The 16,345-nt window shown below is 35.3% G+C and overlaps 1 protein-coding gene across 1 annotated transcript in view; it reads left to right on the top strand.

Moving 5' to 3' along the window:
• Window positions 1-16,345, top strand: part of LOC145998796 (testis-expressed protein 10) — a 38,414-nt gene that overhangs the window by 11,633 nt on the left and 10,436 nt on the right. The window contains exons 3-7 of the mRNA XM_083135399.1: window positions 3,836-4,039; window positions 9,775-10,354; window positions 11,459-11,568; window positions 12,922-13,150; window positions 16,021-16,234. Of these exons, the coding sequence (XP_082991525.1) occupies window positions 3,836-4,039; window positions 9,775-10,354; window positions 11,459-11,568; window positions 12,922-13,150; window positions 16,021-16,234 (1,337 nt within the window). The remainder of the gene's footprint in view (window positions 1-3,835; window positions 4,040-9,774; window positions 10,355-11,458; window positions 11,569-12,921; window positions 13,151-16,020; window positions 16,235-16,345) is intronic.

The following is a 16,345-nucleotide window of genomic DNA, read 5'->3' as shown; positions in this document are numbered from 1 at the left end:
TGCAAGACGTAACAAATGAAGGTTTGCTTACATGAGAAATTACTGAGCAAAACATGCTTCAATGGTATGAAAAACTTAGCAGCACAAACATACACGTCATAGATTTGAAAGATCATACAACCTCTGCCATCTATTGAATGAAAAAGGAACTAGATGATGAAATTGGGAACCTGTCGATTCGACGACTAGGTATGGGAAGCGAACGTCCAGTCAGGCCGTCGATTCGACGACTAGGTATGCGGATGGGTTAACACATAAGTTAACTTACATGTCAACTTTCTGCATCCGGAAATGCTGGACATAAATCGCATAAATATCACGGAAATATCCAAGAAACGTAGATAAGCATTCTCGTCCAAAGTCGTTTACTTCCCGAAAAAGATTTTGCAAAGAAGTAGGTTTGAACCCATGATCTTGCATTCCATAAGCAAACGATCACCCTACACCACACGGTTCACGTTGTTTTATGCACTCTGTTCGGATCCCACATTAAACTGTAGGTCCAGTCCCGATTAGCCTTACTATGCATAAAGTTGACTTAAAACACCAAATCAACCAATTCATCTCCTTTCAGAGTGGGCCTTCTATGATACTGTAGTCGGCCAGCATCCGAAAATACAGTTCTGCTTCGCGTATACCAGAGTGTAATTGCATTTAATATTGCGACTAATTTTACTTTAAAACTACAGATTAAAGCGATAATAGTATCCAGAAAAAGAACCTCAAAGTGGATCTTCACACAAAGTATTTTAATCCATTGCCAAACATTTCAGTTAAGAATAATATTATGCTTTTCCATGGACCGTATTTTCGATTGATGGTGAATTTGCTAAAAGGACCATGTCAAGAAATCTAAATATGTAAGTTTTACTAGTAAATGCATTTAAAATGCACGAAACAACAGGGGAGGAGAAAAATAAACCTCAAAAATAAGTAAAAATGTAACAAAAACTTACAAATACTGACAAATAAACTAAAAGCCAAAAAAGGCCGAAAAATGAAAAAAAAATGTAAAATAGAAAGTGTTTTCCGGCTCTAACTGAAGGGAAACGGACATGTTATCAGGTTTAGCATTGTTTTTAAGGGTCAGAAAAAAAGTTGATTTTTCATCAACTTCCGGACCCTAATTAGTAATTATGACCATTGAAAAAGTTGGAGGTAGCTTACTTAAAATTTTCTTGCTGAGGGATCGTATCGTCCCATATCTCCACTTCATAATAAAGAAAAACATCAAGTTCATATTTCAAATATAACTTGGAGTTTTCCACCACGAAAATATGTTTTTCATAGTTCGAAGTTCGTTAGTATTATCTTTCAAGGTTTCCATTGTTTTAATTTCACACATATTTTATATTTCATACGTTCCTCTCTCTTTTCATACAGTCTTTGGAAAAAAGCTGAAGTTTCTTGTCAAACGGGGTCTGGTTCAAATGACTCCTTTTCGCTCTCCTGTTCCTACTTTAAACAAACAACAAAATACTTCGTAACTAAACGATTGCTTGTTCAAAACGCGGAATTTTTACACAATTTACAAAATATGACAAAACACCAATAGACATGTTCATCATTTTTCCCTTTCAGCGTTTCTCGATTTTATCTGAATTCGTTTCCTCATGAAAATTGCCATGAGGAAATTATAGATATGACATTATGTGTGAATTGGTTTCTTCAAACTGGTAGCAAATTTTAACATGAACTACCTGGAGAAGAGGTAGTGCTTGATTCTTACGAAGGAGGTCGTAGGTTCGATTCTCCACCTAGGCAGGATTTTTTTCAGGAGTATATCGTTGGGTGTAAAGTTTATCCACTGTGCTAAGAAGTTAACATTGGTCTCTCTATTTCATGAGAGGAAAGGAAAGAGAAAGTTATTTCGATGATAGGAGGAAGTCACATGCCACGTGGAATGCGCAGAATCAAGTTACATAGAGCTAAGTCTGTAATGGTGGTTTTGAATATTGCAAAGTTAGTGCGGAAAGTTTGATATATCTGATACTCGTAATTTCTGTTCAAAGAAGACAACCATTTTAGATACAAAGCAGTGAGGAATTAACGATCATTATGAGGTTTTGAATTTTTTGTTTGTCACTATATAAATACTTATTAGTAGTTTCTTATTGAATCGGCCTTCGTCGCAATAACAATTTATTTATGTTAATTAGCGATTTACTATTAGTTTTAGATGCATGGTAAGATGGTGGTGAGGGGATTGACAACAGTCATTACGAAGGAACGAACATAAAATTACCAATCTTAGCAATTTGAACTCATTAAACGCTCTCCTTCGTTACAGTACTGCACTACATCACTACTTAACATAACTGTGTATCTTTTTTTAGTATATCGAAATCAAATAATCAATATTTTAGGTGTCAGTGAAGAACAAACAATACATAACTTAAATAACATTACATTTTGCATCCTGAATACATATATGTGATTTGTGAATTAATCACGATGTGTGTGTTAACACAACATATGAACAATAACTAAAAAGAAAAGTTTTAACTTTAAATCCTGGAAATCTCCAACTTCTAAGGGGAAATATGTGCAGAAGGGACGTCCCTCAAGTGTGCATCGTATTCATTTTTTAAATATTCTAATATCAACGGTATCTGTTCAGCAAACAAAAAGAAAAAAGAAAGAGGAGAGGGTGGGATATATCTGATACTCGTACTTTCTGTTCAAAGAAGACAACCATTTTAGATACAAAGCAGTGAGGAATTAACGATCATTATGAGGTTTTGAATTTTTTGTTTGTCACTCACTATATAAATACTTATTAGTAGTTTCTTATTGAATCGCGACCTTTTACGCTTGATGAAAAATAAGGATAGCAGCACCTAACCAACTGCTCTACGTTAACTTAATGACATTATACCCTTAAAAACATGTTGACGTTTATGAAGACTCCCAACTTCCTTTGTTTCAAACACATTTTCTCGACAAGTTGTGTAAAATATATGTTTTTGAGAACTGTTCGATATTATGCATGGTATTGTAAATAAAATGTCGCATAACTCCTCACAGATTTGCTTATTTCTGCACAAACTAGATGACAATTTCCTCCAGGTGGAGAAAAACTCTGTTCAGTGTTTCAAACCCCCCCCCCCCCCCCAAATTTCAAGTCGAGCAAGCAGAATCATAAATATCCTTCCAGGTTCTTTTTCCAATTTATAATTTCTGTTTGATTGTGTATTATAATAACGGTTTATAGTTTCTAAGTTCATGGAAAGTGTTAAATGAAAATCTATCACCGCAGCGTTTTTCGTCTAGTGGAAGAACCTACTCAAAGTTGGCTACTCTCACCTGGAGCTGAAGTGCAATGTAGCTAAGTCTATGATTTCGGGACTTAGAATTCTTTCGGGGCAGTCAAATAAGATGTTGCGAAGTGTACATACAAACTGTTTTTACTAATAAGAAAGTACTCAGAGATGGCAGGTTTTAACTTGCGCAGGCCATACTTTGGGATCAAATATTTCGGTTATTTGTGTTTTCCACATGCTGGAACCAATTTTATATTACGTAAAACATCGAAATATGTTGATTAAAAGAATTAAGCATAATTCTCAAGGCGGTACATTGGGTTAACTTGTTGTGTCCATGTGCCAGATTAGTGAGAGAGTAGTCACAGAATGATTGTCTTGGGTTAAAAATACAGATCATTGTAGGCTGAGATTCTTTAATATGCTCAGTGTTGTTATTAACCATAAAATTACATAGACCATTTGGAAATATTTAAAATCGTATGAATTACTTTCACCCAAGCAGATCACTGATATTTTGGGGGAAAAAATCCCCAAAAATTAAATCTCAAATAGTACCGTTTTTCTTTCAGGAATTGCTGGCTCATCTCCATCATTATAACTCAAATGTCCGACAGCATGGATTGAATGGCTTGAAGGAACTTGTCACAAACTACCCAGAAGTTCTATCTACAAATTTATCAGCTATGATAGAAGCAATTGGTGAAGTTACTGTGGATAAAGATGGAAGTGTTCGCAAAGATGCATTAAAGATGCTTGAATTGTTGTTATCTCGAGTGAGTATGGGATGTAATTGTGTAGCATTTAGAAGTTTGCTAATGTTTCTTTTTCTTATTTTCTGAATGCTGAAATGTGAGGAAAATACACTGTGTTATGACAATGAATTTAATATACAGGGTGAGCACAAATACAGTCCCTGGTTTTGAAAGGGTGTAACTTTAATACCAAAAGTAATATTCTGCGGAAATGTTCACACTAGTTGCAAAAACTCATAAAGTTTTTGGTGGTGTTCATTGGAATTACAATCACTCAATGTGCACGCCACCTGTTATGTGGGAAACATCGAGACGGTAATCCAGCTGCACTGATGCGTTCCTGGAGATCATTCAGAGTTGTGGGTAGTGGAAGTGCATGGACCTGGTCCTTCACGAATCCCCAAAGGAAAAAGTCACAAACTGTCATGTACTGTGATCGTGGGGACCACTTGCATAGATTTTGATCTTTGGGTCCAGCTCGTCCTATCCATCGGTGTGGGAGGTTGTCGTTCAGAAAGCTGCACACAGATTGATGCCAGTGTGGGGGCGCTCCATCTTGTTGTAGAATGTAGTCACCTCTCTCTGCAGCAAGTTGAGGAATTAACCAGTCACGTAGCATTGTTAAGAAGCTTTCACCTGTGATTGTTGGCTCCTCAAAGAAGAACGGACCGTACACTCGACGCTCTGACACTACACAAAAAACATTCACCTTGGGTTAGTCACATTCCACATCAAGAGTGGCATGCGGATGCTTGCTTCCCCAGATCCTAACATTATGTCCGTTTACTTTTCCACTCAAGTGGAAGGTCGCCTCGTCACTAAAAATGATCTTTATCAGAAAGGTGTCCTCATCCTCCATTAAAGTGTGGATAGTCTCGCAAAACTCATGTTGCTTTACCTTGTCTTGTGGATATAACATTTGAACCAATTGCAGCTGGTACGGGTGAAACCGTAAAATCTTGCTTATGGTTGTTTGTGGCGCATGCTAGCTTGATGTGTTGATTTCCTCGGGCTGTGCGATAAGCACATGTTCCACAATTTCCTCAGAGACGGACGGATCACAAATGCACCCTTTCTCCACAAATGTTTTATGCCACTTCAAAATGTATTTGTGTGTTGGTGGATCAACATCAAAATTCCGTTTAAATGCACGCTCCATTCTCCCAACACGGCTTGTTTTAGCAAGTTGTAACACACACCAGCTTCTTTGCTGCTGGGTGAACGCCATTTTCGATGTCACTTCCCTCTAGCTGCCTAAGTCACAACTAGCAATTCTGAAGAGAAAGATATGAAAATATTTTGAGTTAACAGCTTTTGATATCAATTTTTTCAATATATTCAATTAAGGCACTCACGTTTTCCGCAAAGCTGTTCTACATTATTTTCTATTAATTTCGGTAGCCACTGCCACCCACCATCCTCGTTGAAATTCGTCATGTTGTTGCTTGGCACATCCCCCCCCCTAAATCGCCGCTAGGTGTGCAGCTGTTGCCTGTATGTCTGCGTTCACAGGTGTTAATTGCTGCAGTAACGGAAGCCAGAAGTGTTGTGCCTGACCACTATCTATGTTCAGTTCATGGTTGTAGTGCATGATGGCATGTGTTTTCTTTAATTTTTGGGTCTATCAGAGTGTGTGCTTTGTATTTGACATGTACTTTCTCAATTTTATGGTTGTGGAATTTGATATGCTTGGCAAGTCTGATGGTGGGTTGGGCAGTTTTTGCATTTGATAGGTGCTGCTGAATTCTCTCACTGATGGGCCTGATGGATCTGCCGATGTAATGAGCCTTGCACTCGCATTCACCATCATAGACACCTGGATTGTTGAGGGGGGAGAGGAAGTACCGTTTATGTTTGTTTAGTTGGTCAGAAAATCTCAATACGCTGACCAAGGCAGAAATTTATTTTATTATAAAACATAAACTAAACGTAACGTTTCAACCTTCTAGCAAGGTCTTCTTCAGACTCTGCACCAAGTACAAATGTAACAAGGTACAAAAAAGGACGATATATATACACAAACATTACTCCCCTCCAGACTATTAGAAAGTTGTTCTGGAACATTCTAGCAGGTGGCTTTCCCTTGTCAACATTACTTTCACCTAAAAGGCTAAACATATTTTCTTCCATCTAGAATGTGGTTGGACTCTTTATCTCACACGCTTTTTCCTTCATTCTTCTTCCTTCTTCTCTCCTCTTTCTCTCTTGTCCTTTCCACTCTTTCTAACACCTTCTTCTTCTTGCTGGTTATCTGCAACATGAAAAATGACTGTGATTCTTTCTTGTGCTCGTAGAGAATAGCAGTATATCACTGGGTTCAGCAACTCTTAGCATTAAGTTAAAGGTGATGTGTTTGGATGTAAGGGTACATGATCTGCATGAATCATTAAAGTTGTTAAATTTACTATTGCAAATTCTAATTCCAGTGTGAGCTCGTAGCAGTAGTTGAAACTTAATCTTGCAAAGTTAACAAGCGTTATTTCAAATTCTGGTGTTATTGCAGTGTAAGATAATCTCAAATTGCCTATGGAATTTTCTTGCATTATCATACATATTTATGGTGAATAAGAGAGAACGATTTCTGTACAAAAACTGGGCAAGTTTCGGGATCATGAGTAATATGTAAAATGGCATTTCAGTGTTAAAATGGTGAATAAAATCCCAAATTTGATTTGAAAACTATACTTATTACAGAAAATAAACATTTCTTTTCTAATAGCACTTTTATGCAGTCATTGGGTTGTTCAATTTATTCCTGTGTACAATACTACATTTTTGTTCTCAAATTTTTACGGCAGAATTAACAAATTTTCTGCATTTTTGCATAACTTGCAGGATAATTCAGCTTCAGAAAGTGTTGTCAGTAAATAATCTCGAAATTTCGTGTGTTGGAGCTTATTTTGTATTTTGCAGTTCATTTAATATAATGAACTGCACCTTTCAAAACCATGAAAAATGAACATTGCCACATATTATTTCACATTCCACGTTTCTGTCAAAAGCTAAATATGCATGCCTCTAGATATCAGTATAACAAGATTATGTACAACACCGTACAATAAAATTGTATTGACTCCCCAAAAAATGTCATAATGAAGGGATTTCCAAGTTAATTTCCAGTGTAGAAATATTTCAGAAGTTGAAGGTTGTATCCAGTTGCCATTGATTTGTATATTAATGTTGATATCTGCTTCACTCCATCAATATCCACACCAAAGTTGTTGTTTTTCTACACAGATCAGTAATAATCTTGCGAGTGATGTCGCATGTGTTCTGATATATAAATACCAAGTATCCATATTTTACATGCAATATGCACCAGGAAATAACATCTTGACTGGTCAAGAGAGAGTATTTGAAATTGTACTCGTAAAATTATGGATGAATTTTGAAAGTTGATTATGTTTACACAATTATGAACAACGCATTACTGAATATGAAAAGTACCTACTGGGTCAATCCGTATGAAGTGGTACAACATGGTTGCTTGACCATTTTTAAAAAAGTTTTTTTTTTTTGTATGGTGTGAGCCTCACATGTTGACAGTTCAGAACCACTGTTATTTTATTTTTACTATCACCAATTTTAAGATGGCGGACATTCTTTATCATGGCGTGTGTCATTTTCTCCATTCGTAAGCATCAGCGGCAACTTTTTTATCTCCGCTCTGGTAAGACCTACGACAATGAGACAAAATCTGTGATGTTAAGCACATTATAGGCTACAATTATATTTGTGTGTAATTTTCTAAATATTATTCCTTCATAATAAATTTTAAGGTCAAAATTGTGTATTTTAATTGCTCAAAATGACATTTTTGTACATTTTTTTTAGGGGGGAGGCAGTTTGTTTAACACTTGAATTTTTTTGTGCAAGTACCTGTGTACTAATAGTGTGTGTCAAAATTATTTGAAGCGTGAGACTTTAATCCTTTTTTTTCTACAGGGTCATAAACATGTACTTTTTGTTTAAAAAAAAAAATCCAAGTTCAGGGTTAAATATCTCTGGTGGGCAGTTGTTTAAAAATCTGAAATTTGTACACAATACAGTACTCCATGATAAGTAACTTCAGTAAAAATTTTGAGTTTGAGATTCAATTGGTTTAAGAGATACAAAACTCGTGAAAAATTCAATATTTTGCATTAAATATGGTATGCCTAATTTCATTTCTTATTAACATTTTGTGTTAAAATTCTGCATACTGTAATTTGGAATGTCAATCAACAACATTACAATCCTGAAATGGCTCTGCAATAAAGTGTATATACAAGTGCATATGTGAGAGAATGGAGTTGAAGAACTCATACTGCAACTGATGGAGGTCATCGGAATCTTGTTCTGCATTCATCCCCATAAAATGCCTTCAGTGTCAGATGAATGTCAATTTGTAGCACATTTGCTGCGGTTAGAAACTCGATAACAACACACTACTTCAGGCGCTACACCAACATTGCATGGTTACATGCTGCCATTTTCATCGCTATAGTTCAGCACCCCCTGGCGATAGAAGTTTGAAACCTTCAATGGAGAAGCGTAAAGTCTTACAAGTTCAATGTATGGTTACTCAAAATCCAAAATGCATTTACAAGGTAACAAAAAATAAAATCATAGGAAGGTTTACTTTTCAGCACGCACTCGTATATTTACTTTATTGCAGAGCCATTTCAGGATTGTAATGTTGTTGATTGGCATTCCAAATTACAGTTTGCAGAATTTTAATACAAAATGTTAATAAGAAATGAAATTAGGCATACCATATTTAGTGCAAAATATTGAATTTTTCACGAGTTTTGTATCTCTTGAACCAATTGAATCTCACTCAAAATTTTTACTGAGATATTTAACCCTGAACTTGGAAATTTTTTTAACAAAAAGTACATGTTTATGACCCTGTAGAAAAAAAGGATTGAAATCTCATGCTTCAAATAATTTTGACACACACTATTGGTACACAGGTACTTGCACAAAAAATTTCAAGTGTCAAACAAACTGCCTCCCCCCTAAAAGAAATGTTCAAAAATGTAATTTTGAGCAATTAAAATACACAATTTTGACCTTAAAATTTATTATGAAGGAATAATATTTAGAAAATTACACACAAATATAATTGTAGCCTATAATGTGCTTAACATCACAGATTTTGTCTCATTGTCGTAGGACTTACCAGAGCTGAGATAAAAAAAATGGCCACTGATGCTTACGAATGGAGAAAATGACTCACGCCATGATAAAGAAATGTCCGCCATCTTCAGATTGGTGATAGTAAAAATAAAATAACAGTGGTTCTGAACTGCCAACATGTGAGGCTCACACCACACAAAATATAAAAAAATAAACTTTTTTAAAAATGGTCAAGCAACCATGTTGTACCACTTCATATGGATTGACCCTCCTGTGGTTTATTGTTTTTGTGTTAATTATGACATTCATAAAAAAGAATTTTTTCAAAATTACGAGGTGTACTGGCAACATTGGTCATGTCAGGGGGCAGTACCAGGTGTGCCCAACATATATGTTATTCAATCAATGCCCAGATTAAATAAAATAGTTCAAATTTATTGTACAAAAATTGAACTAGGTTAGTTTTTTGTACAAGCATTCCGTACTTTCATATTCTTGGTTGAGTGACTTTTTGGATGCCCCCTACAAAAATAGGAAATAACAGTAGTTACAATTCTTTAAAAATGCTATGCCTGTGGTGCTACAATCAATAAGAACTTCACAATCTTTTACAATTTTCCCCTTCTGTATTTCAGGCTCCTCTTCATCAGGTTACTCCATTTTTCGATTTGCTGTCTGCGTATTTAAATTGTGCCATGACCCACATACAGACAGATATACAGGAGGATTCACTGGTTTTCATGGATATTTTACTCAAACATGTTCCATCGCTTGTGACTGAACATGCAGACAAAATTCTCTACAACTTTCTTGATCAGATTTCAAAGCAGGAGGATTCTAACTCTGAACGAGTCATCACCATTAATTTAAATAGCAATATGACAACTATAAAGTGGAGAGTGCAGGTACTGAATCGATTGCACAAACTCCTCAAAGCTCTGCTTGAAGATAAACAGAGTTCAACGCAAAAGTCCAAGAAGGTGCAACAAGTCAAGTGGAGCAAGGACAAAGCATTGTATGTTCCCCTCTACACCAACTATGCCAGTGGTTGTTCTTTAGACATTTTCTCTGTCATGCACATGGGTCAGAAGGTAGAAGACAGAGTGGATCAGTTGAGAGATGAAGTCTCCCTGAAGAATTACATTGACATGTTGATGCCGTTGTTGTTCAAGACTTGGCTAGAGGTGGGACCGTCAGTATTAGAATCAGAAACAGGTTAGCTTTTAATTACTATGTGAAAATATTAGGGCTGAGTCGATGTATCTGTATCGGCCAATACCAGTGGTATCGGTAGCAGAAGGTATCGGTTGGAATTTGATTGATACAGGCAGATACTATTTTAGCATTTTGGTCTTTCACGGGCTTCACAAGAATACCTCTCAACCCTTTTGTGGCGTCTGAATTATGCAAAATTAGAAATTTATCTTTATTTTGTACCAGTTTTGCATGAAAAAACTTAATTTTATGATGACATAAATTGTAATTTAATATACTAATATAATTTTTGTATATTTTAAAGCAGAAATCTTGGTCAATTGATGCATATATACAGTATTTTGAATAACTTTTAATTATTACAATTTTAAAGTATCTGGTATTGGTGGGAATCGGCGAGAGTATGGGTATCGGTTCAGCCCTAGAAAATCGATTTCTAGATTACTCCAGAACCTACTTTTTGGTGGTTAGATTTGTATTTACGTCAACTTTGACGACATGATTATCTTTTATCTCGTGCAGTATATTCGAGCTGAAGGTCACATGGAGAATGAGATCATGATTAATGCAGTTTATGTAATCATTTTGATATGCTAGGTAATTTTTCCACAGTGTACAGGAACGAGAAGAAAACATTTGGAAAAGGCTGTCCATATTTTCTGTATGTGATATCAGGATTTTTTAAAACTTGCTAACCATAATATAACAGGAAATCTGGATGTGGAGTAAGTGGAAAGGGATGGGTTCAGAGGAGAAAAACAAAATGGTCTTGACTTCTATTTCACTTCCATTTTTGGAATTTATTTCTGTTAACAGACCTGAAAAAAGATTAATACATTTGCAGATCGTTGATCAATCTAATTCAGGAATGGAATCTAGCTTATGAATAAACTAGGGCTGAGTTGTTACCGCTTTGTGTTCCTTGTACCATTGCACATACACAAGCTTCTTTAGGTGCTCAAACTTGCAACAAACGTAAGATGAACTTGTAAGTGATGCAAAATGTAATAATTTTATGTTTTCATAGATGTGTTTTTTAATCTATACAGCATTGATTTTCTTGTGCAATGTATAATAAAACTAAAAGTAAAAATTCATTTTCAGGTCCTCTTATCGAAGAAGCAGCTGAAGTACTGCAGTGTGTTTTGGAAATAATGCAGCTGGTGTGGGAATACATTTCATGGTGGGATTCTGAAGCAAACATGGGTACTATGGTAACTGTCTTTTTGTTGTTCCTATTTCTTTCCTAAATATACAAAAATCACAACTTAGTGTTTTTTTAGGGAGGAGTAGGGGGTTTCCCCCCCAATGGCATAGTGGTATCATAATCCCCTTGTAATCGAGAGGTCCCGTGTTCGATACCCGGTGTGCAGTTCAGACCCCCCCACACACACACTTAATAAATCTGTAAGCAACAACCTAGCCATAGACTGGAAATGGTGAAGGTTGACAATTACTTCCATAAACAATTGAAACGTAAGGGAGTGAAAAGTACCAGACATGTGAGGATCTTTAATTTGTAGCTGTCTTTGTCTGTCCACTGAAGATGACAAGGGGATATGTTGTGGTATAATGATATCTTTGCGACATCAACAGGAGGGCTTAAAAACAGTTTCTACGCTTGGGATTTTGTTCACTTTTTATAAAGATTTTAGGTACTGATAGGCAAAATTTGAACTTGTGCACAATAGAGGCTCTGTCTGAAAAGACCAAAAAGCAGGCTCGAAGTACTGTCTTGTTGAAGTGATGTTCAAAAGCTGTAATTAAATGAGCAATCGAGACCTCAGCATGGAGCATGCCTAGTTGCAGGCTTGAATACTACACTTGTTCATTTGTTTGTTTTATGGAAGTCTGAAATCGGCCACATGTTGTTAGTTCTTCTAATGTGTGAAAATGTAAGTATGAGAACATTTAAGATGCTATGTGATTTCTATGATGAAAAGCAAGTGTGTATAATGTGGGAAAAACAATGTGTTCTTAGTTTTATCTACTGATCGTATTTGGCACTGCAGTAGAAACACTTTCTCTTCCAGTCCAAGGCTTCAAGACTGAACTGCGAGACCATTCTTGGAGGATGTTTGCTTCAAGTACGATCTTGCACCTTTGGGACATGACCATAGATGGGTCTACTAATCATGTATAAAGTGACTAGGTGTACAAAAACATTCCACTACAACTGATAAAAATGACAAATCTGCCAGATTTTATTCTGCTGCAGTTTACCCAAATCTGTGTTACATGAAGCAAGTCAAAACACTAAGCAAGTAGATCATATGTGGTCAAATCTTGGTGATACATGAAATTTGCATGGTTCAAGTGAATAACTGAACTTTTATATTGTAAATTTCCAAACTACTATGAAATTTTCTGTGCTACAATATTAATGTACAATCAATCTGTACATTTATTCTGAATTATTGATACTTATTGGCATAAGTATGTATCTTTATCAAAAACTACAAATGAAAAAGATACACATTTGTGACATCGGACCATTGAGAAAATAGTTGCACGCAAAAAGAATTTCATTGACTGTTCACAAAATTTGTTTTCATTTATAATTTCAGACTGAATGGTTCAGAAGGGAATACTATGAAGAATTTAAGCGTTTCTTTCTTTCAAAATTTCCGTACACACTGATGCCGCAGTCGAAGAAGAGGAAGTCTGGACAGTCTGTATCATCAAGGAATTTAATGAACTGTGCTGAGCAAAATATGCTGATCTGTTTCCTGTTCTGCTGTATGGTTGAATTTGGTGGATCCAGTTTAATGCAGAAAGTTATATCTTACATATCAAGTATGTATTAAAACAGAATCAAACTTTTATTTTAGCAGACATATTTTCATCGTAAGAGCTGCTAAGTTAAACACATCCTAAATGAATGTAAGTGATCCTTTCATGACACTTTGGCAGTGCATCAGCAACTTTGTGAGAAATATTTGAAGGGTATATAAGAAAAACAATGTCCACTTTTTAACTTTTTACAGGAATGCAATTTGAATTTTGAAAACTCTACAGAGTGAAGCCGAGGAATATTTTTTCGATGCTGATTTATGCAGGACTAAGTGTTTTTCCTAAAATTATGCATGTGGGGATGTAAGTACACCACCCCTAGAAAATCAAAATCTCAATTTTCACCAAAACTGGACAGATTATTTTTTGCCTGTACCCTTCATTTATTGGTGACTTAAAAACATTTAGGGTGCTAAAATTTTCCACAAATTTATTAGTTCCCACCACTACTTTCAGTTAATGCCTGCAATAACCTCACATTTTTATGGCCTCCCCGATGGCGCAGTGTTAGGTAGCATCCTCGCCTTGAAATCAAGGGTTCCCGGTGGAGGCACATAGTGGTTCGGATCCCACTAAATTGTAGGTCCAGTCCCAATTAGCCTTACTGTGCATAAAATGGAATTAAATCACCAAATCAATCAATCACATTTTTTATGGAGATTCAAAAAAATTAAAAAGAGAATCTTGATCCTATGTGCTTCCAAATCTCCATGACCCCAATATTCTTCTCTAAAGCCAGTCTCACATGGTACTCTCACTTCCTGACCCACCTCCAACTCGAAACTACCATAAGATTTTTTACATCCTCAATTCGCAAAGGCATCAAAAGGGGTCTCACACAATCCTTAAAATCACATATTTAAAAATGGTGACTGCAAAAGCTTAGATGGTAAGGGAAAATAATGTTTTCTATTAAGATAATAACATTAGCACTGTTGAAAAATGCAGCACATGTAATCCATGGCAGTGAATGTGAGTATATAACATATGCTATTTCAAGTTGATATACAACTTTACGGACACACTAGCATAAAGTTGCATTACCCGTATATTACGATAGAAGTTGCATCTTCCAGTAAAACCTTGTATGGTTTTGAAATATATTTCCTAATACGAACTACTCAAATAAATTAAATAAACTTCGCAACATTCAAAGTGCAAAAATTGTGGTGTTTGTAAAATTGTTACCATATTATATTTATATTTCATTGACACTACTTTGCTCCTAAAATATTTATTGGAAATTTACTTTGAAGTCCATGAAGAACTAATTACAATTCATAATTTATATATCATTGCAACATTAGTAGATTTATTTACTGTGGTGCTACACACAGCACAATCTATTTGTTACAACCAGCATACCAGAGAGTACATACATACGTGTGTGGCTGTTCAGTGTTTACTTCAAAATAGTATTCGCGTCGGTTGTGAAAGTAAAATAACAGTATCACAGTAGGAAATTTAAACATAAAAACTATTTTTTTAAAACAATAATAATGAGTAGACTCTTCACTCAACAAATAAAATGTTCCCCTCAATCATTTATATAGCTGTATTGGTCGAATATTTTTCTCCTTTAAGTTACCTTGAATAAACAGTCAAATATATATTGCCTTTCTTCTTCAATTTCCTACTTCAGCTGGCCAGTGTGCTCCTCAATTCTGATTGGTAGTTCTTTAGTATTAACGATGGATTTAGAGACGGTTTCTAATTCTGTTGGGAACTGAATAAGAGAGAGCTCTCACACGATCGTTAAGTAAGGAAGCTAGAAGTCGATCATGAAGTGAAGACGTACCTAACTGCCATATGAGACTGGCTTAATTTCACTCTTTATTTCCAACTGTGTTGACCTATATATGGCTTATAATTTTTTCATGATTATCTCCTGAATCTTATTATTGTTTGTTCTTCTTTTACATCCTTAACATTCTCCTTCGAACCTTTATATCCCATACACTCCATGTTGCAACATTTCTTTTTTTGCAATGTATTGCAAAGGTGCACTAGAACAAGAGTAGCACAGAAAGTGTTAACTTTTTCAAACACTAATAACTTGAAATGATATGGTAAAACCTACATTCAAATGAAACCTCATTTAAAGTGTGTATTTTATTACAGGTTGTTTGTTTTACACATTCTTACAGGTTAAACAAAAACATGCAATAATTTTCACCTATTGTACATTGTTGCCCACTTACCATGTCCAAACAATAAAATAAAAAATAAAAATAAATGTTGTATGGCAGATGTAATATACACATAAATGACAAAATCTTTTAAACTCTGCAAGCAAATTTTATCTAATGTTAAGTTTTCTGGTTTTGGACAGTTCACACAAGTGTATGTTGTTACACAATGATAAAACATGTTGCAATATCTCGCATTAATGCCATACTTGTTTTTGAAGTACATTTAATTAATATTTCCATTCTTGAGTTGTTTCCAGCGATAAGTGGTTATTCAAATTTGCATTAAAACTTTAAAATCTAATATATATTACATTGTTGATACCACACATTTACTGCATTGCGTATGGTATGATGTGGCATTTTGTAATTGTAGACATACCAGTCACGTCTGGATGGTTGATGGTCTGAATAGTTTCAATTACATTGACACCTTGCTTGCTCATACCTGAGTGTGTTAAGTGGCAGACTGAAATTCCCAGGTTCCAGTTCCATTCTTGGCATGGTTGTTATGTGTGATGGCCTTTTGATCATTTTCATATAATCACAATTAACCAAATAGTGGCAGAGAAAAGTGACACTAAATATCTAAAATTATTGTCAGAATCATTGTTTAAGTTCTTGTCAAGCCAACAGGGACAGATTCCTTCGTTAGTTCTATATTTGCAATGTCTTCTTTCGCAGAAAACTTGGATGCAACTGAGAATGCAGAATCTACGTTGAAGGTTCTTCGTTACTTGATGGTTGACAAATGTTGGTCGCAAGATGAAGTGAATTTTTCACCACTTATAGATTCAATAGTTTCCTACTACGAGAAAGCTTCTCTCAGAAAACGAGCTGGTTTACGTGAATTACTATGCTCCATTGTTTTGAATCATCGCCTACGTCATGTAAATAGGTTAGCCAAATTACTGTCCTATTGTCAATTTTTAATTAATGTATTTAAGTTACAAATCTATTCTAAAATGTCAATAATATAGTAGTGCTTTAATTAATGATATTCATGAAA

Source organism: Lepisma saccharinum, chromosome 14 (genome assembly GCF_977018435.1).
Source record: "Lepisma saccharinum chromosome 14, izLepSacc3.1, whole genome shotgun sequence".
Taxonomy (NCBI): Eukaryota; Metazoa; Arthropoda; class Insecta; order Zygentoma; family Lepismatidae; genus Lepisma; species Lepisma saccharinum.
The sequence above is the reverse complement of the archived record's forward strand: the minus strand, read 5'-3'. Positions and strand labels throughout refer to the sequence as shown.